This window comes from Melospiza melodia, chromosome 9 (assembly GCF_035770615.1).
Source record: "Melospiza melodia melodia isolate bMelMel2 chromosome 9, bMelMel2.pri, whole genome shotgun sequence".
Lineage (NCBI taxonomy): Eukaryota > Metazoa > Chordata > Aves > Passeriformes > Passerellidae > Melospiza > Melospiza melodia.
This window is the reverse complement of record NC_086202.1, coordinates 2542701-2566391: the sequence shown is the minus strand read 5'-3', so window position 1 is coordinate 2566391 and position 23691 is coordinate 2542701. Positions and strand designations below refer to the sequence as shown.

General features: G+C 45.0%; 2 protein-coding genes across 6 annotated transcripts in view; one reads left to right on the top strand and one right to left on the bottom strand.

The window, feature by feature from the left end:
• INSYN2A (inhibitory synaptic factor 2A) overlaps window positions 1-15524 on the bottom strand; it is a 40733-nt gene extending 25209 nt beyond the window's left edge. The window contains exons 1-2 of the mRNA XM_063162998.1: window positions 15429-15524; window positions 2569-3721 (exon numbers count right to left, since the gene is read on the bottom strand). Of these exons, the coding sequence (XP_063019068.1) occupies window positions 2569-3716 (1148 nt within the window). The 5' untranslated portion in view covers window positions 3717-3721; window positions 15429-15524. The remainder of the gene's footprint in view (window positions 1-2568; window positions 3722-15428) is intronic.
• The window catches only part of DOCK1 (dedicator of cytokinesis 1), a 283605-nt gene that overhangs the window by 118525 nt on the left and 141389 nt on the right, over window positions 1-23691 (top strand). The gene's annotated exons all lie outside the window — the stretch shown is intronic.

The window sequence follows — 23691 nt, the reverse complement described above, 5'->3', positions numbered from 1 at the left end:
AATAGCAGTTCAGGACCTACAGCATATTAGTGAAAATGAATCCACTGAGCACCAGTCCCATGGCACTGCAACAGCACTTAAAGAACACTGATTTCCTTAAAGGCAGAAAAATCTGATTAAGAAATTTAGTTGAGGGTTTGTTTTTTGCTTTTGGTGGGGTTTTTTTTCCTTCATATTTGTTTCCTTTCCCAGCAGCGTGTTATTTGTATTTGTTTCTTGCAGTGTGTTATTGTAAGGAATTTAATGTACATCAGAAAAGCAGGTGAGTTCCATAAGTACAGAACATCTCTTGCTGTTCTAGCAGATGGAAGATGCTGCAATAAACAGCAGAACTGCTTTAATTTCTTCATCTAAACTGACCTAAAACCTGGTTGCAACAGGAAAAAAGCTCAACATGCTGGCACTAAGGAGATATGTAATAGTTTACACAGGATCTGTAGCAAAGATGGTGTAGGATGAATGCAGCAGTTGGCAGGAATTATTCTAATAAAAGGATGGGGCAGCCTATTATTGCAGGAGTTGTGTAATTTGAGGGAGCTGGGGATAAAGACAGGCTGTGTGTTAATGATGTGTTGGTGTTTGCAGGAGAACAGAGTGTTCTCCCAGCTCTGGAGAGAGGCATCGCTGCGGAAGGTCCCGAGCACAAAGCTGTGCAGTCTCCTTCCAAATCATCCACAGCCACAAAATCAGAAGGCTCTGGAATGCAGGGATATGAAAATGTGCGAGTGTGCATCTCCCTCCTTCTCCTTCCCTGCCCATCCTGACACCCTCTGTGCCCGGCAGGTCTGGGATGTGTCGGAGCAGCCGGAGGTGGCTCCAAGTGGAAAGCAGCGCTGTTAAATAGGCCTGGTCAGATGGAGCCTTGGAAACTCCAGTACAGAGCCTGAGAGACTGTAAGATATTCTCAACTGGGATTTATGGATAATTTCACCATTTTAGGGCTAATACAGCTTTGTAAGGCTGACAGCTGCAGAGAAATTATCTGAAGACAATCCTGGATAGTTTGGCCAAGATCCCTGTGCCAAGGGCAGGAATGCACTCCTGACGTTGGCTGCATTAACAGCTCTGCTCTGTCAGGGCAATAGAAAGTCTGTTTTTATTATGTTTGTTGCACTTGTGGCTGTACTGTCTTTGGGAAGGGATACAATCTGGATATGTAGTTCTGTGGAGGAAGCAGAGTATTTATGGCAGGTGGCTCTGATGTGGGTGTTTGTGCACTCAGGGTTCTCGACGAGCGGGTGATGAGTTATGACGATGAAATAGTTTTCTGTATTTTGTGATTTGAAAAGTAGCTTGGCACTTCTTGCCAAAGCTCCTGCAGTTTCTCTAAGCTAAGAAGATCAGGGAAGTTATTTTTTGAATAATAATTTAACAAAAAAATTGAATTATAGAATTGTTTTGGTTGGAGAAGATCTTTAAGATCATTGAAACCTGTGTGGCTTTCAGGTAGGCCAAGAAACGTCCCAGTCTGATTATCCAGGACTTGATAAGGTCCTTGATATTGATAATTGATAAGGATAAAAATAATAATATAACCAGCTGTAAAGTAAACTAACAACACAACAGCCTTGTTGGCAGCAGGATCCAGCTAAGATGACTTTTTAATGCCAGACATGTTGAGTTTAAGAATTCACATGATTCCTACATTCCTAAAGAAATTTAAATTAAAGATGTACCTTTCTGACTTGAACAAAAGCAGGTGCTGCTTTTGTAGAATGAGCTGCTGGTATTTTAATTTTAAAGCCCTGATCTCTTCTGGCAAATTATGATTTAACTACAGAAGTATTTCAAAACACAAAAACAGCACACATACATTTTTCAGGTATGTTCACTGAATAAAGATGAGGGAACTAAGGTGAGTCAGTCTGCAAAATACTGGTTAAGGTGATAAAAGATGGGTAGAACTGTCCAGGTAAAGACAAAGGTTGTACTGAGTTACAGTTCAGTACTTGTAACGCCTTATGGGTTAATTTAAATAATGAAGGCTAGGGTTAAGTGCAATTTTGTGTCTTTTTTCTTGGGTTTGTCATGTTTAGGGGCTGTGTGAAAGTTATGAAAAAGACTTTGATATTCAAAGTTTTCATTTCATTTCCTTCTGATAAAAATACCATGAAAAATTCAGGTGAAAGGAAACCAGATGAGATTCATATGCCATTAAGGGAATTACACTGGGAGTTGTAATAATATCCCTTAATCTTAAAAAGGTAAGTCTCTTACAGAATTAAGGTTTTGCTGCTGCTTTTCATGCCATGTGAGGAATTATGGCTAATGCAAGTTGCTGATGTGAAAACATCCTCGCTAATCCTGTTTGGAGAGCGGCTCGTTCTGTGCTCCTTAGAAAAGGCACAGGAAGATGTATTATGGGCCCTTCGTTAAATAATTACTTAATTACACCCTGGGACTGGCAGATAGCAATCTGAATGCTGCTGGCAGGTTTCTCCTAAGGCAGCAAAACTCCGTGTGAGGAGCGCCACGTGCGTGGTGGCAGGGACGCGTTGGCATCAGCAAACTCAAGGTGGAAAAGACATTTCAGTCAGCTCATATTCATTAAAAAAAGCTTCTACTCACCCTTCCCTGTGAGCTTCTCCCTTCTCTAGCTCCTGTATAACACCCAACAACACTTTGATGGTCTCCTGACTAGAGCTGATCAGGTTCTCCATCATCTGAAGCTGCGCTTTCAAGTCCACAACTTCGGTGTGAGGCACGATTTGTTGGCATTCCTGGCTCACGGCCACGGCCGTCCGGCAGGGCTGGCTCTCCTCCACGGACGCCACGTTGACCTGCAGGCTCTGGTCACTACATTCGGGGGCCGGGCACCGCGCCCGCGCCGCGCACGCTCGGGCATCTCCGGCCGGGGGCTGCACCCCGTTCAGCTGCACCGTCCTCTTGTCGTCCTCCTCGGGGCACGGCCCCCAGTCGCCCAGGCCGGGCAGGTCGGGCTGCGAGGCCGGCAGGTAAACCGTGGCCACCTCAGTCTTGAAGACCCTCCCGTGGAGGGGCTGGGCGGCCTCGTCGCTCCCCAGCCGCGCCGCCGCCGCTCTGCCCCGGCTGGAGGGCCGTGCCGGCTCCTCCTCGCCGGGCTCGGCCAAGTTGGGTCGAGGAGGCTCTTTGGGAGAACTGTGCAAACTGCTGCTTTTCCAGGCCTCGGCGCCGTTGTCGTGCGCGGCGCGCTCGGAGATGTGGGAGATGAACTCGGCCGTCTGCAGGCTGCCGGCCTTCCTGCCCCAGGCCGCGGCCTCGCCTGCGCCCCGGCCCTCCCTGTCCTTCACCTCGATCAGGAACCCGTTGTTCTCGCTCGGTAACGTGTCCACGGTCGCGGCGCTTTTCAGAATATTCCCTTTTTTCCGGTCCAGAGGGAAGGTCTGGTAGCACTTTTTGAGATCGGGGGAAGTCTGGACTCCTGTGCTCTTGGTGACGTTGGGGATGGACCTGCGGGCGGGCACCGTCATGTACTTGCGGTAGGCCGTCTTGTAGGAGATGGCCTTGGCCTCCTTCTTGTCGGGGTCCTGTGTGGAGGAGGTGGAGAGCTGCTTGTCCCTCTGCTCGTTCTGGGCCTCGCAGATATCCTTAAACCTCACCTGGAGGGCTTTGTTCCGTTTCTTGATCTGCCGGTTGGGATCCAGCGCGTATTTCATCTCCAGCGCCAGGGAAGCCGCGGGCTCGACGTCGCTGTCCGAGGCGGTGAGTAAGCATTTGCTGGGCTCCTTACTCACCATGATGCCTGCAGCCAAAAACAGTGCAAAAAGCCTCATGTTACAACAGAAATGTTACTTTCCCCCCTGAGGTTTCTGCAATATTTAAGCCACGTTCCTGTGATCCCACTGAAATGGATGTGACTCGCAACCGATGCGCTCGATTCTGTCGAGTCGCAGCCCTTGGTGATTGTCTAGAGATTTGTATCTTAATCATGTTTTATCTCAATCTGTTGTGAATACCTGCTCCTCAGAGAGGAGGTTTCCTGGTGCCAGAAGTTATTCTACAACCATTTTCCCAGGATAGGAGAGTGGCTGTCATGTCAGGGCTTCCCAGGAAGCAGTTTCCCTCAGGAATATTAATTTCCTCTGAATTTACCTGATAGTTAGTAAAAACTACAGGGAAATTGACAACTAAGTGTCTTTGTCCAAGTGAAGAAAAGCTGAGAGTTCTGCCCACCCTTAATTCTCCTTTAATGCAAATGTTTAGTAGCAAGAAGTGTCCAGCTGGCATTATTTTTGGAGCGTGCTTGCTTACCAAACACGTTTCTGCTGTGTAATGCATTCAGCATCCTTTGCAAGGATTTAGTTGGTCGTTAGAGGTGTCACTATTTGGATTTTTATAAAAAAATTTCCACATGGCTAAAACTAAATACAGATTAATTATTATTAGCAACTTGTTGGTAGTGCTGGGAGTGTAGAATTTGTGAATTAGTGAAGTTTTGGAGGAAGTCAGCAGTGCATCAATTAAGGTTTTGCTTCAAATGCAAAACAACTCATCCTTTCCTAGAAGCAGTAATGTGCCTTTATGATACAGCTGCTTGTCCCAAAAAATCCTAAAGCTCTAAAAACCTCCAAACCTGTGATGAATCACAGAAATTACTTATCTGCCATTGAAATACAAGCTCCTCCTCAAGGAGGAGAAGATGCCAACTGCTTAATACAGCATTTACCCAAAAAAACCCCAAACCCCAGTGGTTGTACAGATCATAGGAGATCTGGAGTAGCTGCATAATTAAGATTTCATTTTTACACCTCATTTGAAGTTGTAATTTTTACTTTCCTGTTGTGCAAATTTCTCCCTGAGACTTGTTGAATTACCAAATTCCCACTTAATCCAAACATTCTGCATATATCTCCTGCTGAAACCCTCAGAGGGACTCGGGAGTATAATGTAAAACAAGTAAAGGGACTTTCAGGTGTACTTGAAATATGTTTTTAATTAAAATTCCTTTGTCTATTTAATAAAATATGTGAAACTCTTGAAGAGTTAAGTGCCATAATAGCATTTGTTGTAGAAAGCCCACTCAAGGGCACAAGGGAATGAATCCTTGACTAGTCTATATTTAAAGTAAGAAAGCTTAATGGGGAAATAATTTTCAGTGGAAAACTGCATGTTTATGAGGTTTAAAAGTGAAAGTAACACTCCCCTGTAGACACACACAGATGTGCATGGCACAGAGTCCAAGGTTGGACTTCTGGGTCAAAAATCTCATGAAAACATGTCATTACTTAATGCTTTTTTCATGTTTTAATTCCCTGGCCCTGGTAATTTGTGAAGAGGGAACTGAAATATTCCAGAACCCCCCTAGTTTGCCTTTTTCTGTCTGACTTGTGATGCTCAGGGAGTGGTGAGGGAGCAGCAGTCGTTGGAGAAGGGGAAGAAGTTTTTCTGTGACTGATGTAGTGCAAAGTCTGTAGAAGCAGCAAAAAGAAGAGAAAATTCAGGACAAAACCACTCAAATAATGGAATCTGAGATTGCCAGATCCCAGTTTCCAACTGGTTATTTTATACATACAAGCCTAGGATCTGATACCAAGGTGACCAAGTCCCTGTTTTGGGGGAAAAGAGAGAATAAAATGGAAATTCTAAGGGAGGGTCTGAAGATAAAAGCAGAGTAGGGGGTAAGATCAGTTATCCCTGTGCCCTTAACTCATGAGGGACAGATTTTGAGGGGAATAAATCCAGTACATTTGAATTTCAGGAGTTTTCTGTGTTAGTGAAAAAAGTGCTGGCTAAGATACAAACCTGGTCCTTTAGCTTGCAGCTGGACCACATTAAAGTCTATTGTAAAAACTGCTGTTGAACCCCAAAACTGCACTTCAGAATTCCTTGAAGCAAATTTCCACAACAGTCTGGTAAATGAATGAGTTGACCAAAAAACCCTAAATGCAAGAGCACAACAGCCATTAGTTCCAAATCAGTGGGAGTTTCTGAGCTCCCAAGAAATTGTGGCAAAAATGAAGTCCTGCATTCACAAAGATCTGAACTATTCAGTAACTGTGTCTGTTTTTACCCAAAAAGGCTACAAGAATTGGTTGTTAGCTCTGAAAGTCACCATCTCTTAGGATTCCTTGGAGTTGTCAAAGTGAGTTTTTGGGCACTTGCTTATTTGACAGCAGGATCCATTAACATGCAATTTGTTTTCAAGTATTGGCTTGATATTTCATTAGTGTCTGTGATCTGTCTCAATTTTCAGATTATTTCACCTCCCACTTGAATCCCATCATTTTTGGGGGCTGGGTTTGTTTGGAATGACTTCCCATGGAATTCATGGATTCCAAACCCACCTGAAACCAGGAATCTGGAGATCTCCCCCAGAGTACATAAATGGGGAACTTCATTCTGCAGTTAATTCTGAGCATGTCATTAATAGCCAATAAATTGATTCTTCACCAAATTGCTTGTCTCCCTTTCCCAGCTGCACAGGCCTGATTGATTTAGCTGATATCCAGAGGTTTTTATTCCCACCAGTAGCTGGGAGTAATAATTTTAGAGATATCTGTGATTAGGAATGACAACAACCAAAAGAAGTCGATTTTTTTTTTTTGAAGCCTTGCTCGGATCCTGATGTCTCTGAGGGGAACTCTCTGTGCTCAGCTGATAAAAGAACAGTTGAGGAAAGAGTCAATTGTGAGTTAAACACTTCACAGGGAAGAGTTGATAAAATATTTCCTGTTAGGTTTCATTTTTGGTTTGGACAAAGTGTTTTGCCTTATTTAGGTACTGCCACAGCATCATCTCTGCAGGGTTTTTGGGTACTTGAAGAAACTACTGAGCTGGAGTTCCTCAGTTTATGCATTGTGCTGTCAGGGGGGTAATAAAGCCTTTGAATTTGAATTTTATTTGCAGATGCCAATTACATGCACATAATACTTCAACTTTTTAGCTGTACTTACTCCAAACAAAGAGCTGGTTTGCTAAACTAAATATTTAAGTAATCGCAAGCTTAGTTTTTCAGTTTTTAGCCTTGATTTTTTTATAAATTTGTGGCTGATTACCCTTAAGCAGCATACCTATATGTCATTCCATATGAATATGGAAATAAACTTAATAATAATAATAATAATAATAATAATAATAATAAATTAAAAAGTTATGCACAGAGAAGCTTTGAGTGGGTATAAAATCATAAAATCTTTGGGTAATGATGGAAACCATCAGTTAGGTGGCACAAATCTTTGCAGGACCTTCACTCTGCATCCCAGACTCTGCAGAGTCACTGCTCTGGGAGCAGAATTACAGTGTGGAATTTCCAGGCTGATTGGTTAATGAGGGGAGAGGAGATTTGGAACTCACCTTGCAATTTCCATTTTATCTCTGTCAGTTTTATGACACAGAAGCAGATTCAGGATGTGTTAATACGCAGAGTTGGCTTAAACTTTGCAGGTTCCAAATGCAGATGAAAGGCACAGATTTCAGTCCTTGGGTTTCCAGAGCAAGGGAAGGCTTTGGAGGTGCAGCTGGAAACATCTGTGCACGTGTTAAGAGCACACAGGATTTTGTGGATGGATGGATTGGCTTAAAATAATGCAGGGAATTGCAAATAATTGGCTTTTTGCATGGAAAGTGGGAAGTGATCTGCAGCATCTTTAGGCTTCTGGAAAGTTCCAGGCTGGACATTCTCCTCAGAAATCCCCACTGCTTCAGATAAAATTATATATGCCTAAATACCACCTTAAACCACTTACTTTTCAGAAACTATTTGATGTCTATAAGTCATAAGTGTATCCATGAAATGTTTATCCAGTTATACTGTTAAAAATAAAGAGCAGAAAGAAACTCAGATGTACTTCGTAGAAACAAAGCCAGAATAGAAACCTAATGTTAATTTTACATATCCCATACATTTTTACTTTGTTTAATGAGTATTTTTATTCTTTTTAAAGGAATCTAATGGTTAATTATCTGACAGTGTTATGTTAAAAACTTTAAAATTATTTAGTATCATTATAAAAGTAATGTCCAGTAAAAAAGACTGTCATGATAAAAGCATTGAAAAATATTAATTATCTTAGGCAGTTTTTAGTTACAGAAGTTATTTGCAGAAACTTTGCCTGTGTTAGGAAATTTTGCAGGGTTTTAATCCAAAATGACTGAGGAGAAATTCTGACTTCCAGATAAATCTGAGGATTGCAGGTATTCCCAGTTTTTAGAGGATAAAAAATACTGATGAGAGGATTGTTAGGAAAGCTGCTGGGGTAGCCCAGCCTGTCTTTATTTCATCACAGAATCGTTCATGTAGAATAACAGACTTAGCAGTGCTGCTAAATGTCAAACCAGTGTTTTTTTTTAACTCTGTTTTGAAACCCTGCGGCACTGAACTTGAATTTTGTCTCTCTTGAACTTGCTTATTTATTGCTCAATACCCTAGTCATCCTTACTGCTGCATTTCCAAGTGCCTTGGAAGTCTTCCTTTGGAATTATCAGGATCCTGTGGCATTGGATTTGTCTTTTCCCCCTCCCATCCATTGGCAGGCTCTGTGAGAATGATGTATAAAGTCATAGCTTATGGCTGAGATAGCCAATAAATGCCTTTAAATGCTCTTGTGAGCTTCAGCTTCAGAACTAAGTGGCAACAAATAAAATGTACGATTTAATAAGCCTGGAGACTTTTAGATAAAACAGGAATCTATTGGAGGATAAACTACTTAAAATTTTCCTTACAAACCAAGCCAGTTTCCCTGAATGAAGCTGGTAGAGGCAATTTTCTTTAATTCTGACATCTATACTATGCTTTTGGAACACAAATTTTAATAATACTTAGGTTTTGTTGCTTCCTATATTGTTCTGTGCATAAAATTAAAAGGAATCCATTCAATGTGATAAAATTCTGGAAAATAAGGGTTCTTTTCCCCATAACAGAATTTTGCAAGGAATAGCACCATTAACAGGAGATTTGCACTTGCACTAAAACCAGTGTAGACTTATGGGGTGAGTTAATAACTATTAACTTCCCAGTGGAACAAACACAGTGTAACAAGATAGTCCCTGTGAATTCAGAGTGTTCTGATCTCAAACATTTGCTGGGATTTAGTGGACTGGAAAAGATAATGTCACTGTGAAGAGAGTGATGCTGATTTGTCTCCCTGTGCTCTGCAGCTCTGGCTCTCAGGATGAGAGCAGGGAAGGTTTCTTTAGCATTATTTTGTTTTTTCATGAAAATCTGGGCAAGGCTTTGTCCCTGCTCCAGGGGCAGGAAGAAGAGCAGGATGCTGCTGAGGAGGGGTTGCTAGGAAAATCCCTAATAGTTCTGCTGACACTGTCCTGCCTTGCAGGAGTGCAAAAGCCACAGGACTTGCACTGGAAGGTTTTTCATTTTTATGGGACTTTCTGGTAAATAATTTAAAGGGCAGGTTGTTAAAAACAAGGGTTTAAGGCAGTTCCTTATTGGCATTACTGTTGAATACGAAGTTTAATTGTTCTTAGTTGACATCAGTAGGTTTTCTGGGTGTTTAAGGGGAAAAAAAAAGCAGGCAAATGACAGGGAAAAAGCAGTGCTGCTCTTTAGCTTTGACCAAGAGGGTTGTAAAACTGTCAGATCTCTGCACTGAGGGAGCTGAATGCTGAGAACACAGAATCCTGGAATGGTTTGGGTTGGAAAAGACCTTAAAGATCATCCCATTCCACCCCAGCCATGGGCAGGGACACCTTGCACTGTCCCAGGCTGCTCCAAGCCCTGTCCTGCCTGGCCTTGGGCACTCTCAGGGATGATCAGACTGTGAGACCTCCAGGAACTGCAGCTGGTTTTGTTCATCAGAGATTTTCAAGCACTGGGTGAAGAGGATAAAGCAGGTAAGCAGGTCCCAGCTCCAGATCCTGCATCCTTCATTTTGCTCTGCAGATCAGAGCATTCCCTTGGGAATGCAGGGGATCTTACAGATGGGAGATGATGACAGTGACATTCTGGGGTCAGTGCCTGTCAGGCATCAGAGCCTTGTCAGCTCTTCTGCTTGGATCGGGGTTCCAGGCAGACAAGCTTGGGAGGGTGTGAAGTGTTGTTGAACAGCTCAGCTGGGTAATTTAGGTCTAAAACCTGACATCATGAGCAGGATGTTAATTGGGGATCTGTCAAGATGGGTTTCTGCATTCCACTGCTGGCAGCAGTCACCACCAAGAGCTGTGTCACTTGTCACCTTGAGGAGCACATTCCTGAAGTTTCTGGTTTCAGGCAGGTTCTGGTTCTGCTGGAATTCTGAATTACCCATGTACAGGTGGATCTGAGTGTGCTGGTGTTGGGGAAATTGCACAGATCAGTCTGACTCGTGCTAGAGCACTGTACAAAAATTCCCATTAGTTACCCCAAAAAGAGTTCTAGTAGAACAAAAAACTTCAGTTGCTGAGGGGAATTGCAGTCCCTAAAGCTGCAAAGCTTCCTCCAAGCTGGATCTAAGATGCTTTTGAAATCCTGGGAAGGAAGAGCCAACGTCTTCAGTGAGAGGAAGTTGTCTTAAACTCCCCAAATCCCAGGTTCTCATCAAACAGGAGGACACTGGGACAGGGCTGATGGAAATTGCTCATTCCAGGGGACACAGTTTTGGTGCCATGTGGGAAGAACTATGTGGGGAATGAAGAGGGAAGCAAATACAGTGTGGAATTGCAGGGTACCTTGCTCCCAGGTGTTGTGGAGCTGGGATAATGTGGAATAGGATTTTTAAATAAACCTGGTGTCTTTGCTCATGGCAGGGGGCTGGAATGAGATAATCCTTAATGCCCTTCCAACCCAAACCACTCTGTGAGTCTGGATTTTAGGACGGGTTGTTTGTGATAGGGATGATTAGGAAGATTATTAAGGTAATAATTAAAGACCCTCTCAAGGATATTTTTTGGCTGGGGAAGGCACCACACCTGGCCAGCAGACAGATAATTTGCATCATTTTTCTTGTGGCTTTGTGTGCTTTTGTTACAAATTGTGAATGCAGGAATGTACCACGTTCTTCTCACCAACAAAACCACATGGATTGCTCTGGAATTCAGCAGTTTAGGCTCAGTCTCCAGAAGGGATCAGTGTTATCACTGTGAGCAGGCAGTTCAAGCATAATTTCTGCTGAATTACTCTCTCCAGCAGTGGGATGTTTTATCTGTCTCTTTGTCAGCTCCATAGAGATATGGCTGTGTTTTATTTGCCGATGGCCTTGATACACAGAAATGTATTCAGCTGATCCACAAGTTAAATTTCTGTACTGGATATCTCCTCATTCATTCTCCTCTCTATTTGCAGGAGAGAATAATGAATATAATAGCAAAATGGGTATGAACAACCAATTACTAATGGTTGGAAGGCCTGTTGTAGATTTTGTGCTTATTTATAGATAAATACACCGAAATTAAGGATTTTACTGAATTCCCTCTTCTTCCTTCTCCCAAGAAGCAACCAACCAGACCAGAACTACTTGTGTTATGAACTTTTAAAATACAGTCCTGAAGTCACACAGCTGCTTAAATGGGTTTGTCTTGGGCATCAGAGGGCCCCTGTTCCAGCTTTTAAAAAGTCATTTACACCATGGTTGGGCTTTATAAGCTTTGACCTCCCCAAAATTGGTCCAAGCAATGCAATCACAGCCTTGACATGAGAATTGGGAGAAAAAAATGGAAGAGGAGAGAAGGGCAGCTGTAAAACAAGCAGGAAAGGTGGGCAAGAGCACAAACAAGTAACTCCTTGTTTTTTTTGGTGAGCTTGTGACAATTCCTGCTCGCTCAGACCAGATGGAAAGAGCTTCCTCTGCTTTTGTTTTTAAACTGGTTTAATTCGGTAACTACGTGGGCTTTATTTATAGGCTTGCTCCAGCAATCATGGGCAGGCAAAAATAACAGCAGCAACCTGCTTCTCCTGCCCATGGATGGCACAAACATGAGTTAAAGCTGGGCTTTCTGAGATGTTTCACAACTATTTTTGATATGGGCTGAGGCTGAGACCAGAAATCAGCAGCTCTGCGGAGAGGGACACGGTAGAGCTCCGGCACTTCCCTGCCAGGACAGAAATCTGTTGTAATGATTTAGAAGTTGGGATCTGCACCTAAACATAGCAAGACTTGAAGGTCTTCAGTCTTTTTAGTCCATCTCTGTTTAATTCAGACTTTGAAAATGTCCCTTACTCCTCTGTGCTGCTCTGTATCAAACACAGTGGATTTAGCTGGAAAAACTGGAGTAAAATCAGGCTTGGTGTCTGGTGCCGCTAAAGGGGGAGAAAAACGCAAAGAGGACACCAAATGTTGCTGTTTGATCACTGAATTGTTGTTTTTACATGCAGTTCTCTTTGCCTGGGAGACTTGTGCTGGGATGTCTTAGTGGGAAGCAGTTTGCAGGCACTGATCACCCTGACACGGAGCAAAAGCACGAACAGGGTGAAGTGTTCCAGGAGTATTAGGGGATCACTTTTCTGCCTGAACCTAGTAAAACTGGAGTAAACAGCCTCAGATGGGGATGTGCCACTACAACAACAGAATGCTCTGAGCACATTTCTGTGTGGTCAATAACAATTTAAAATCGAGTGTCAATACCCAGGGAGTCGTACCTGTGTGTGTTCAGAGGTTATTCAGGATTTTCTAAGCAAGCACCAGTTTTCAGGAGGCTGAATGTGGAGCTCCCACTGAATTTACTACTCTGAGATTATTTTTTTTCCTTCAAATATGCTCATGATTTCATTTTCAGAAAGCCTATTTAATTTGCAAACTGATTAGTAAAAATACAAGGGAGTACTGAGCTATAAAATAGATGTGTTGCTTACATGTTTTTTAGTATCTCAGACAAATTTTGAGCAGTTCTTTAAACTGTGCCTGTCATAAAGTAGAATATAAGAGCTTTTTATTAATAGCTAGTTCAGATAATCACGTGAATTTTTTATGGGCTCAGATATTCTAGATTTGCTGTCATTTCCTCAAGTGGGCATGAATTATGGGACTATACATCCCTAGTTCTCCCTGTCCTGTGCTTGGATAAGGAATGGCCTTGAGACATCACAGCTCAAGAGCTCTGTGGAGGTATCCTTAGATTTTAGCAGGGATTTCTGGCAAGCTCACAGGTTTCCCTGACTGGTTTCCCCATCAGTCACGGCAAAGGAATGGCATGGCTAAGTTGGCTTTTAAATCCTGCAGAAGCAGACATTAGTGTTGGTATTTCCTTGCCTCCTGCACAGTCCCTGGCTGAGTTTGGGTTTTTGGGTCCCCAGGCAGTGGCCAGTGGTGCCTGGTGCTGCTCTGGGGGGTGACGCACGCTCCGTGACTCGGCACTTGGGCACTCGTGGGCTCCCTCACCACGTTCTCCTTCCCTGTGCTCCTCTGCACTGAGCTCACCACTCCTCTTGCTGAGTTCATTCCATCTAGATTAGAGTGTAGAATATGCAGTGTGTGCCCCTCGTGCAGAAATGCTCTGTCAGTGCAGTGGTTAACGGGGGGAACAGGCAGTGAGGATCTTACGAGCTCCTCGTTTGTGAGCTCAGTTAATACAAGGGTGCATTGAATGCTTAGTGCTGGCCCTCTTGATAAGGAACTGAGCACTTTCTCTTGTGGTGCTCCTACCCAGCTGGATTTTTATGTGTCAGTCCCAGGGAAAAGCTCTGATTCCATCCAGGATTAGAATTATCTCGAGCATCTTGTTAAAACACACATCATTAATAATGACGGAGTCCTGAAGAACAAACATTTTTCATCAAGGGCACCATGACATCCTTACAAAAAAGCCCTAAAAAAAGATGATTTAGTATCAGCTTTCCCCATCATGTGAAGGGAGGATGCTTTCAATACAACAGCACCTTAAACTCTGGGGCAGGAATTTTGTTTTAGAACTGTTGGAATTAGAACAATTCAGTCTGAGTCTGGATTAGCAATCTACCTTATGGATTTCTCCTGGAATCAGGGACCCTATGTATAGCAGAATATCACCCTCCAGGTGATAAATTAGTAATACCTGAGCCCTGAGATATTTTCATCTAAATATGAATTTTTAAATGCTAGGAGAAGGACCCAGCTTTTAACTTAGAACTGTTATTTGTACTCAGAGGGAACAGATCATTGTAGTCCAGACAGGCAGGCACGAGCAGGCTGGTGGAACACCAAGAGGCATCACACCAAGAGTGAAGAGATCCATTCTTCTCCCTGATTTCCTATTTTTACTATTGGTCTGTTGCTTTGGAATTTGACATTAAATTAATCCCAGTCCATGGCTAGGACATAGTTGCATATCATGTGATTATTTTTATTTATTTATTTAATTATTTTTAGCTAGGAGTTTTTCTATCCAGAAGCCAGATTTTAACCTTGATACATGCAGCATTCCTGGCAGCCTGGTAAATCCAAGCACGATCCAGCACTTAAGAGGAGGGGATAAATTCCCAGTTTATATCAGACTGGTTTGCCTTCCCTTTGCACTTGCCAGCATTCAGCTGGGGGAAAAGGAAATGATTCTCCGAGGCTGGGAAAAACAGGTCTTCCCAGACTTGCCGGTCTTAGAGCCTAATGAGTTAAATTCTCCTCCGTGCAGGATTTTAAGCTGCTTAGACACACAAGGTCAAAGCAAAGCGCTCCATTCCCTATTCCGACTGGCGGCTGCGAGGGGGGCACGGCTCCCTTGGGACAGAGCCCTCGGGAGACGGTGACATAAGCAGGGAATAAATTCCCCGCTCGCAGCAGTGCAAGCTGTCCCTGTTCAGCCGGGGCCGGCCATCCCCCCGCCTCCCCGGGCAGATCCCGTGGAACTGCAGTTCTGCATCCCCTGGCTGCCGTAACTCCCGTAAACACGGCATTAACAGCGCCCAGGTCACGGCACAGGGCTTCAGCAGCGAGGGAGGCACGGTGCAATTGCAGAGCTCGGGATGCCTTGCACCATGCAAGGACTGTGACTTTAGGGATGGCTCCCTGCTACCTCTGTCCCGTTTTCCTACGGCGTTTCCACGGCATCCCTGATTTCTGTGTGGTCGGTGATGGTGATGGGGACTCGGGTGTGTTAAATCGGGAGAGCCCTGCACACTTCACTGAATAGCGGCAGCTTCAGTCCCCGAGGAGGATTTTTGGGTTGGTTGGGCTTTTAATGAAGTGCCGTACTGCAAGTTCAGCGATGAACACATCCCGTGTTCCTCCATCGCCGCTGTACGGACACTTCATTAGGACGGCTGAAGTTAATAAGCAGCGGTAGTTCCTCGCCATCAGCCATGTGAAAAGCCAAAGCACTTCGTGCATCCTCCAAAAATCCTCCGGCTACCCCTCTCCCCTCCCAGGCACATCTGGAAGGGAAGCAGGCAAAGAAACGCTGGTATTTTTCTAGAAGAAAGTCGCGTATCGGGATATTCTTTCCTTATCTGTCACGAAAGTTATTGGATGCAGGAGCTGTTCGCAGGCAGGCACATACGCTATTGCATAACGCTGGCGCTCAGCTCCAGCCTTTCTCCTCATCCCTAGGAAGTTTTCCGCCGGTAGAAGCGGCGGACGGGCGATTTCGGGGGCTCGGGGCGAGCGCCTTACCTTGTGCTTCCTCACGCAGAAGCGGCGGTCTGGGCGAGCATCTCCCTCCAGCCGCCGGGGCGAGCTGGCCGTCAGAGCCTGGGCGCCGGGGCGCATCTGCCGCGGAGCCGCCGAGCCGCCGGAGGAGCCGCAGCCGCCGCCGCCGCGCTCCCCCGCTGCCCTCATGGGCTGCGGCGGGGGCTCGCTGTCGGGGGGTCCCCTCGGCCGGGTCCCCGCCGAGGGGAACTTGTTGAGCGGGACCGGCGGGCGTCCCCCAGCCGGGCGGGAGCGGGGAGGAGGAGCCGGGGGCCGGGCTGGCGGCGGGGGCGGGCGGGGGAGGTGGGATGGAGCGATGGAGCGGCGGTGCTCGGCGCCGCGCACAAGGAGGGGAGAAGCGCGGAGCTGGCGCTCGCAGGCTGGCTGAGCAGCTTGTTTTATTGTGTCTTTATTGCTCTGGTTCCCCTGCGCGGGGGTTCAGTAATAACAGAGCCGTGCACACCGTCCCCGCGCAGCCCCGGCTTCCAGTCGCGCTACGGGAGCGATGGAGCAGCCGCAGAGTGGGTGATGCTGATCCATTGGGAATTTCAGCGAAGCGCTGGGTTAAAGCTACACGGCTGCCTTTTATTGGGAGGGAAAGTATTTAAGGTGCTAAAGGAGTAGCTGCTCCCATTTGCTTTTAAACCTTGTATAAAATGGACGCGAGTTCGGAGTGAAGCAGTTTGGCAGAGGAGATTGATAATCGTGATCATCTGCGTAAAACTTGAATCACATCTTTCCTACTTTTCTCTCATTTTACAGAGGGTTTAGCAATGATGTTTTTCACTTTAAAAAAGCAAAAAGTTGGAAGTCAAATAGGTCGTGTGTATTTTACCTGAGTGCTAGACAGAAAATGCCATGAGAGGCATGAGAATTGGGAGTTGGGAAGCGTTGGGTCTGTGCTTCATTCGGAGGCTCCCAGGAGTTTTGCTGCTCAATACTTTCCAGCAGGAAAGTCTACTAGCCCGGGTGCCAGCAGGTGTGGGCCACGGAGTTCTCTGTCGCAGCACTGCCTTCACCATGAGGGTTATTGATTTAGGGGGTTACTGAAGCGACCCCTGATTTGAACTGGCAGATGAGAGCGGCTGGACCAGCCCAAAGTGTTCCAGCACGACCCCACGGCACAGCAGGCAGGGCCAGGCGAGCTGGGCGCTGGGTGAGTCCGGCCACGCACGGACACGGTGCAGCAGCAGCAGCCCTGGCTCCAGCGCTTGGTGTGTTTGCAGTTTGGGCTGAGCAGCGCTGGGTGTGTTTGGAGTTTGAGCTGAGCATCCCCGGCTCCAGCGCTGGGTGTGTTTGCAGTTTGAGCTGAGCAGCCCCGGCCCCAGCGCTGGGTGTGTTTGCAGTTTGAGCGGAGCAGCCCTGGCCCCAGCGCTGGGTGTGTTTGCAGTTTGAGCGGAGCAGCCCTGGCTCCGGCGCTGGGTGTGTTTGCAGTTTGAGCGGAGCAGCCCTGGCTCCGGCGCTGGGTATGTTTGCAGTTTGAGCGGAGCAGCCCTGGCTCCAGCGCTGGGTGTGTTTGCAGTTTGAGCTGAGCAGCGCTGGGTGCGTTTGCAGTTTGAGCTGGGCAGCCCTTGCAGCGCGGCATTGCCCATCGGTGCCGCCAGCCCGGGATGGGGCTGGGCAGGGGCAGGGGACCCGCGTAGCTCCGGGTGGCGCCCGGTGTGTGACATCCGTGGGGAGGGAGCCCCGGGCAGCCCGGCATCGCGGTGAGGCTGTGCAGGAGCGGTCGGAGCAGGCTCAGGAAGGCAGGCAGTCAGCAGAGGGCAGCCCCGCCGCTGTGCCTGTACCTGTGCAGGTGCTGCCGCTGCCCCTTCTTTCCCTCTGCTGCTTATCCCTGAGCGAGGGTGCCAGGGCTGTGCCCTCCTCAGCACCCGCTGCTCTGCCCCGGCTAGGGACTGTCACACAGCTTGGATCACACTCAGCATCTCTCATGGTATTTTATCAGATTTATTTTTTTTTCCAAAGAACTTCAATATCGACCTGCTTATTGATGCAACGGCAACCACCATGCTGGGTTTTTTTTTTTCTTTTTGTTTTTCTTTCCAGCAGTGCTGACTTGGTGTATTCCAGGTCCTCTGTGGATTCCTCTCTACGAAAATAAATGTGGTTTTTGGCTGCAGCCTGGATACAGACGTGGGTAAAATTACATGGTAGGGTGAGCACGTCTGAAATAACACAGGCTACTTCCTCAGAGCCAAGAGATCAGTGCTAGGAGATGCTGCTGCTTTTTCACAAGCTGAAAACGTGAGTTTATCCAGCCCATGATTACTGGAAGGAAATACTATAACTTGATATCCTGAGTGACTTGAAAGGAGAATCTGTCTGACAGAAGCAGCAGTTAAACATCATTCTTGTCTTCTCCATAATGATATTTAGAAGCTGTTGTCTCAAGGCTGATTAGTCTTGCACAGCATTATGCGTATGCCCCACTTATAAACTGTACAGCATCTTGTGCAGGTTTTTAGGGAATTAAAAAGCACTTTCTGATGGGGACCAGATTCATGTGTAACTGCTGACACCATTGGTGTATACAGGGATTTTTTAAATCAGGGTTTGTGAAAAATGAAGTGTTTTGTGATTATCATGCTTCATGTTACTGTAACAGCACATAGAATAAATACACTGGGAAATTGGAAATGCTTCATCACCCATTTGTCAATATTTTAGCCTTTCAAAATGCTGAGCATGACTGTTGCATAATGAAATGTAGTGTTGAAGAGATGCTTGAGAGGGGAGAGAGGGGTTGGGCTTCAACCTGAGAGGGTGCAAAGAGAAAAGAGACAATTAATTGTAGTTGTTTTAGGTTATAAATGTATTTCTCGCTCGTGGAGTGTCCTACCCTCCCAGATTGGCTTTTTCTCCACTCAGGGAGGAGTGAGCCCTGCTTGGGGCTGCAGTGACATGTGCAAGTGGAAGTCCTGCCTGGGGATTCTGGGGGCAGTGGCAAAAGCAGGGGTTGGAGAACAGTGAGATGGATTTTTAGTGGCATTCTCTGTGGAGAAATACACTGAGGGGCCCTTTTCCCTCACTGCTAATTGCACCATAAATTCAGGGACACACCTGTGTGTGTATTCAGAAATATTCATCACACACAGCCTGGTGTTACAAACTCAAGGTTTTACCTGACTTTTTTCCTTATGTTCAGTTTCTGAGGACACATCTGGGTGACTGTGGGAGGCTCAGCCTGGCCTGTCCTCCCCTCACTCAGGTTTAGCTCAAGGACTGCCCAGGAAATGCTGTGCCTGGGGGGATTTTTTTGCAGAGCAGCTGCTTTGTGGGATTATGCTCCTCTAGAACACGCAGGTCTGACAGTGGAACACTAAAATGTGATTTTCTGGAACAGTCTGTGAAGGTCTTGTGCAGGAAAGCTTGGATGCAGCTCAGGGAAAAGCACGTGGCAGCCAGAGCTTGAGTTACCTGCCAGGTGTTTGGTGACCCCCAGTGTGGGGAGGGAGGATGATAAACCAGCACCAGTGGGATTGTCAGATCTGTGTTAAGTAAATTATATTAGGAGGCATAATTTAATTCCCAACACTACATGCCTGAGCTGGGTTTGCAGGGATATGAATTCCTTAGGACCAGGCTGATTTATGGCAGAACTTCAGAACTTTCCACCTGTGTTGGAGATGAAAGAAGGGTGAAGTTCACTTGATTTGAAGCAGAGCTGTGGACAAAGTTCTGCTTTTTCTCTCTGTAGTCACTTGGGACCAATGCTGCCACCCAGCCTTTGCTAAAACCAAGAATATTCACATTGCTGAACCTTCATTCCCATTAATTAGGTGATTATTTCCATGCCTTTAGATGATAACTGCCTGGCTTTCTGGCTAAATTGGTAATTTATTTCCTCCAGCCTGCCATTGGAACAGAAATGGAGGGATGTTAAATATGCTCCTCTGCTCCAGCTGAGGTGAAGCAAACTTGGCTGGAATTTCAAACAGTCCAATCCTGGGAGGGGCTCCTTGCTTTGGGGCAGGATATTTTCTGCTTGGCTGTGATGCAGAGGAAAAGGTCTCTTGGAGTCATGTTTGGCAGAAATTTGGGAGATTTGCTGGGGTGTCTTGCTCCATAACAAGCCTTTTCCATGTGCTTGGAAAATTCATTTGAGCCTCTGCTGATGTCAGTTCTTTATACATAAAGTGCTAATTCCACATCTCTTTACTTAAAGGAACATTCTGAAGATAAAGTGGATTTAAGAATATGTGTCTAATACCCATAATACCTGTGCACAGCTGAAATATTAAACAGCTGATTGAGGGAACTGCTCTTTGTGGGTTTTCTGCTCAGAGAAGAAAAATGCTGAGTAACCTCATTAGCTCTGATGGTTATTTCTGTGCTTCGTTGGGATAAGAATGAGCAGGATTTAGTTCTCTCTCTCAATTTCCCATTGTACAGATCATTGGAAGAAAAAATGTAACAGCAGGTCTCACCAGCTAAAGCTGAGATTTTGGGTTCCAGTTGAATGCTGTCTCATCAGGAGCCTGAATTGCTGGAGGTGTTTATCAAGAAAATCTGCTTTTTCTTGGGATAGGAGTGGGAGTTTTGTTATATTTTCACTGTGTTTATAGTTCAGAAAAGTTTTTTTTCAGCACACAGATGTTTTTGGGAAGGGAACTGAAGCGGTGATTGGGAAGCCTTGGTGGTTCTTCCAAGGGTGGGGAGTCTGAGCTGCTCTCCCATGGTGTGGCATCACTTCCCTGATAAAGATGTTCTCAGTAGATGCCAAATTCTGGGTCCATTTTCATGCAGCCTGTACAGTTGGGAAATAAATGAGGGTCTGGGAGAGCGTGATGTATGAGCCCCTAAATGGCTGCATTTTGTTCATATTTGAAAGGCAGTTCAGGCTGTCGTCATTACTGATGACTTGTGCTTTTAGAGCCCTTCTTTTTGCATTTCAGAAATCCTTTGTGCCCATCTGAATAATAAATCACCCTGTTTGATTTGCTCGCTGAGAGCAAATGGGAAATTACATCCTTGTTAAGATGTCTTGAGGAACTGGAAATGTAGGGGAATGTTTTTAAAGGAACATTCTGCCAACTTCGTTAATATTTTGCTTTTTCTCATTTATTTTATGACCTTCCCAAATTCCAGGGTTTTCTCTCTGACTGCTTTATGGCAAGGGGAAAAAATCCTGCCCTGCTTAAAAATAAAAAGCAACGAATCTGATCGTACTTTTGATTGCCTTTAGACAAATGGTTTCAGATTTAAGCACCTAATGAAATGTGGGATGAGCATGAATTCCAGCTTCAAATTCAAGTTATGGGCAGAAAAAAGGCAAATCCAACAAATAATGGGGATACTTGCATCTGATTCCTATTTGCTCCTTGGTGGAATAATATATTATTTATACAACATTGATTTCATTAGATGGAGGATTTAATGCAACTTTTCTGTCAAATGGAGAACATTCGATGTTATAAAGTAATGTAAACTCCCCAAGCCTCAGGAAGGTTTTCTCATTTGAAATATTGAACTATTTAAAGTTTGAACATAGCATAAAAATCCAGACTTTTATGTGCTTTTGCATGTTGCCTTCAATTTAGAAGCCCGGGGAGCAACCTGCTCCTAATGCATAACAGAAAAAAACAAATTAAATGAAATTAAATGTGTTCAACAAATGAAAAATGAAAATCCTACAAAATTATGGAAGAGGGAAATAATGAGCAGTGCAAATAGAATTAAACTCACCATTTCTATTGGTGCTCTAAACCAAAATTAAGTATTTTGGCCATAATGTTCAGAAATGAACTCTTTAGTGTAGTTTCTAAAATCCCCAAGCAGGTGCCAAAATAAAATTGCTCCTAATAACTTTGATACATGACAGGGAAATATGATGGCAGTGAATAAAAAAGGGATATAAAGAGGCAGTTTGCAGCATCATGGGCACCTAAAATTTAGCCATATGCTCACAATTAAGAGCTTCTCCTCCCTTACTTATTTTTTTCCTAAATGAAATGACCTAGAAACTTGCCTTGTGCAAACAAGAATATGCTAAATTCCTCATTGACTGTGCAAAGACCTAATTATTTTATATATTAAAATGTCTGTGACTGAGTTTTACCTTAAGAAAGGAACAGAAGTTATTTTGAAAAGTCTGGAAATCCTAAAAGCCCAAGATATTTCAAAAAGTCGTGTTCTGAAAAATATGGGGAGCCTGATAATGACATTAAATGAGTTTACAATGACAGCAGAGGCCACATGAAGTCCTTCTTAATCCTTGGTCTGTGGCTCTTCAAAACACAGTGCAGGAAAAATGGCTCTGGCCTTTATGGCTTGGGGACACTGAATTAAAAACCATTCAAAGCAGCACCACATTTTGATTTTCTTCAATTTTTAAACAAGTTCAGGACTTTAAATATTAATACTTAGCAGTGGTTGAGGAGCATAATTAGCAGCTGCTTTATATCCAAGGGATGTCCATCAGTATTACAGGAAAGCCCAACAACTGGAAGGGCTGTGGGGAGGAAAAGGATGAAATCTCTGAAAAACCAGAAATAAAGTTATAATTTGATAATAATGTGGCACTTCCTCAATTTACTTTTAGGAATTCAAAGCAGTGCCCTAATAAATGGAGTGTACCCACATCCTTCCCTTCTCAGCAGCCCGGTGCCCAGGCCTGGGTGGGGATGTTGGTTGGATGGGAGGGGGAGGCTGCTCCTTGTCCCCAAACTCTCCTTCTCCTGCCTTTGTGCATTCCCTTGTGGAGCTGCCTTTGCTGCCTGTCCCCATGGCACAGCTCCCCTCATCCCTGGGAGGGAAAGAGAAACGCCAGCATTAAAAGTCCTGTATCTTATTTGTTTGAAATTCAACTCCTGTTGGCTTCAGCTGCTGCTCCTGGGTCTAACACAGTGAAACTTGTGAGCAGCAGCTGTTTCTCCTTTCATCCCCTCTGCTGTGGGTTTGGAAACCTCAGGAAAACGTGAATCCATCCACATGGGAGAATCTGGGATTGTGTGACCCCTTCTCAGGAGGGAACTTCTCCATCCCTTGTCAGAGTGCTTTAGGTTGAAGGGACATCAAGGCTCATCCCCTTCCACCCCTGCCAGGGGCAGGGACCCTTCCATTATCCCAGGGTGCTCCAGCCTGGCCTTGGGCACTGCCGGGGATCCAGGGGCAGCCCCAGCTGCTCTGGGCACCTGTGCCAGGGCCTCCTACCCTCACAGGCAGGAATTCCTTCACAAAATCCCATTAACTCTGCCCTCTGCCAGTGGGAAGATAAAAGTCTCTCTCCATCCTTCTTCCAAGCCCTATTTAAATATTGAAGGCCACAAGAAATTCTCCTTGGAGCCTTCTCTTCCCCAGGCTGTCACTTTGGTGGCCCTTCTCATTCCTCCTGCCATCTCTGATGTCCCCCTCAAGCTGTGGAGGCTCCATTTATTTAAGGAATTGTTTTACTTCTCTGTGGGCTGGTGGAAATCAAAGCTTTCATTGAAGCCTGGTAGGAAACATCACCAGGGCTTTACTTGAGATGGAGTGGTGAGCTAATGAGCTTTGTTTGGAAGCGTAATTCTGTTATTTCACATCAGTTACCAGGTGACAGAGATCTGCAGCAACTGATTATCTAATGAGGGACTTGTTGTCCTGTGGGAGAGCTCCTGGGGACTGAAGGTGGTGACAAAAGGACAGGTGGTGGCACAATGGAAGCTGACACAATGTCACAGGTGTCTGTGGTGGATGGGACGAGGGACACCGAGTCTTGGGGGGAGGAAAGGACAAACCCCTGCTCTTCTCACTGTAGAATCCCAGCATGGTTTGGCTTGGAGGAACCTTAAGGAGCATCAGGTCCCACCCCTTCCATGGGCAGGGCCACCTTCCATGATCCCAGGTGGCTCCAAAGCTCATCCAACCTGGCCTTGATATTCCATAGGAGCTCATTTAACAGGCAATTCATGATGTGGGGTTTTTCATAAAATTTTAGTTAACCAAACTTGAACTTTAAAGAATATTGGTTTTGTTTCTTTGGCCTTTTATTTTTAAATATTTTTTTTTTCTTAAATTTCAGGTGTTAGCAAAAGTTACAAGGATAAGATTCCTGCCTAGAAAAAAAAAAAAACAGTAACTGGAAAAAGCAGAATGCTTGTACATGTTAATTTTTCCATTTATTAAGGAAAGAAAGAGTTTTAATAATTCACAGGGATGCAATGAATATTTGCCTTTTATATATTCATATTTATCACTTGGCTTGAATTGTAAACATATTAATTCCTGCCTAGCAGTTAATGACTTTGGGTAATGTTTGTGCTCTCTTTAT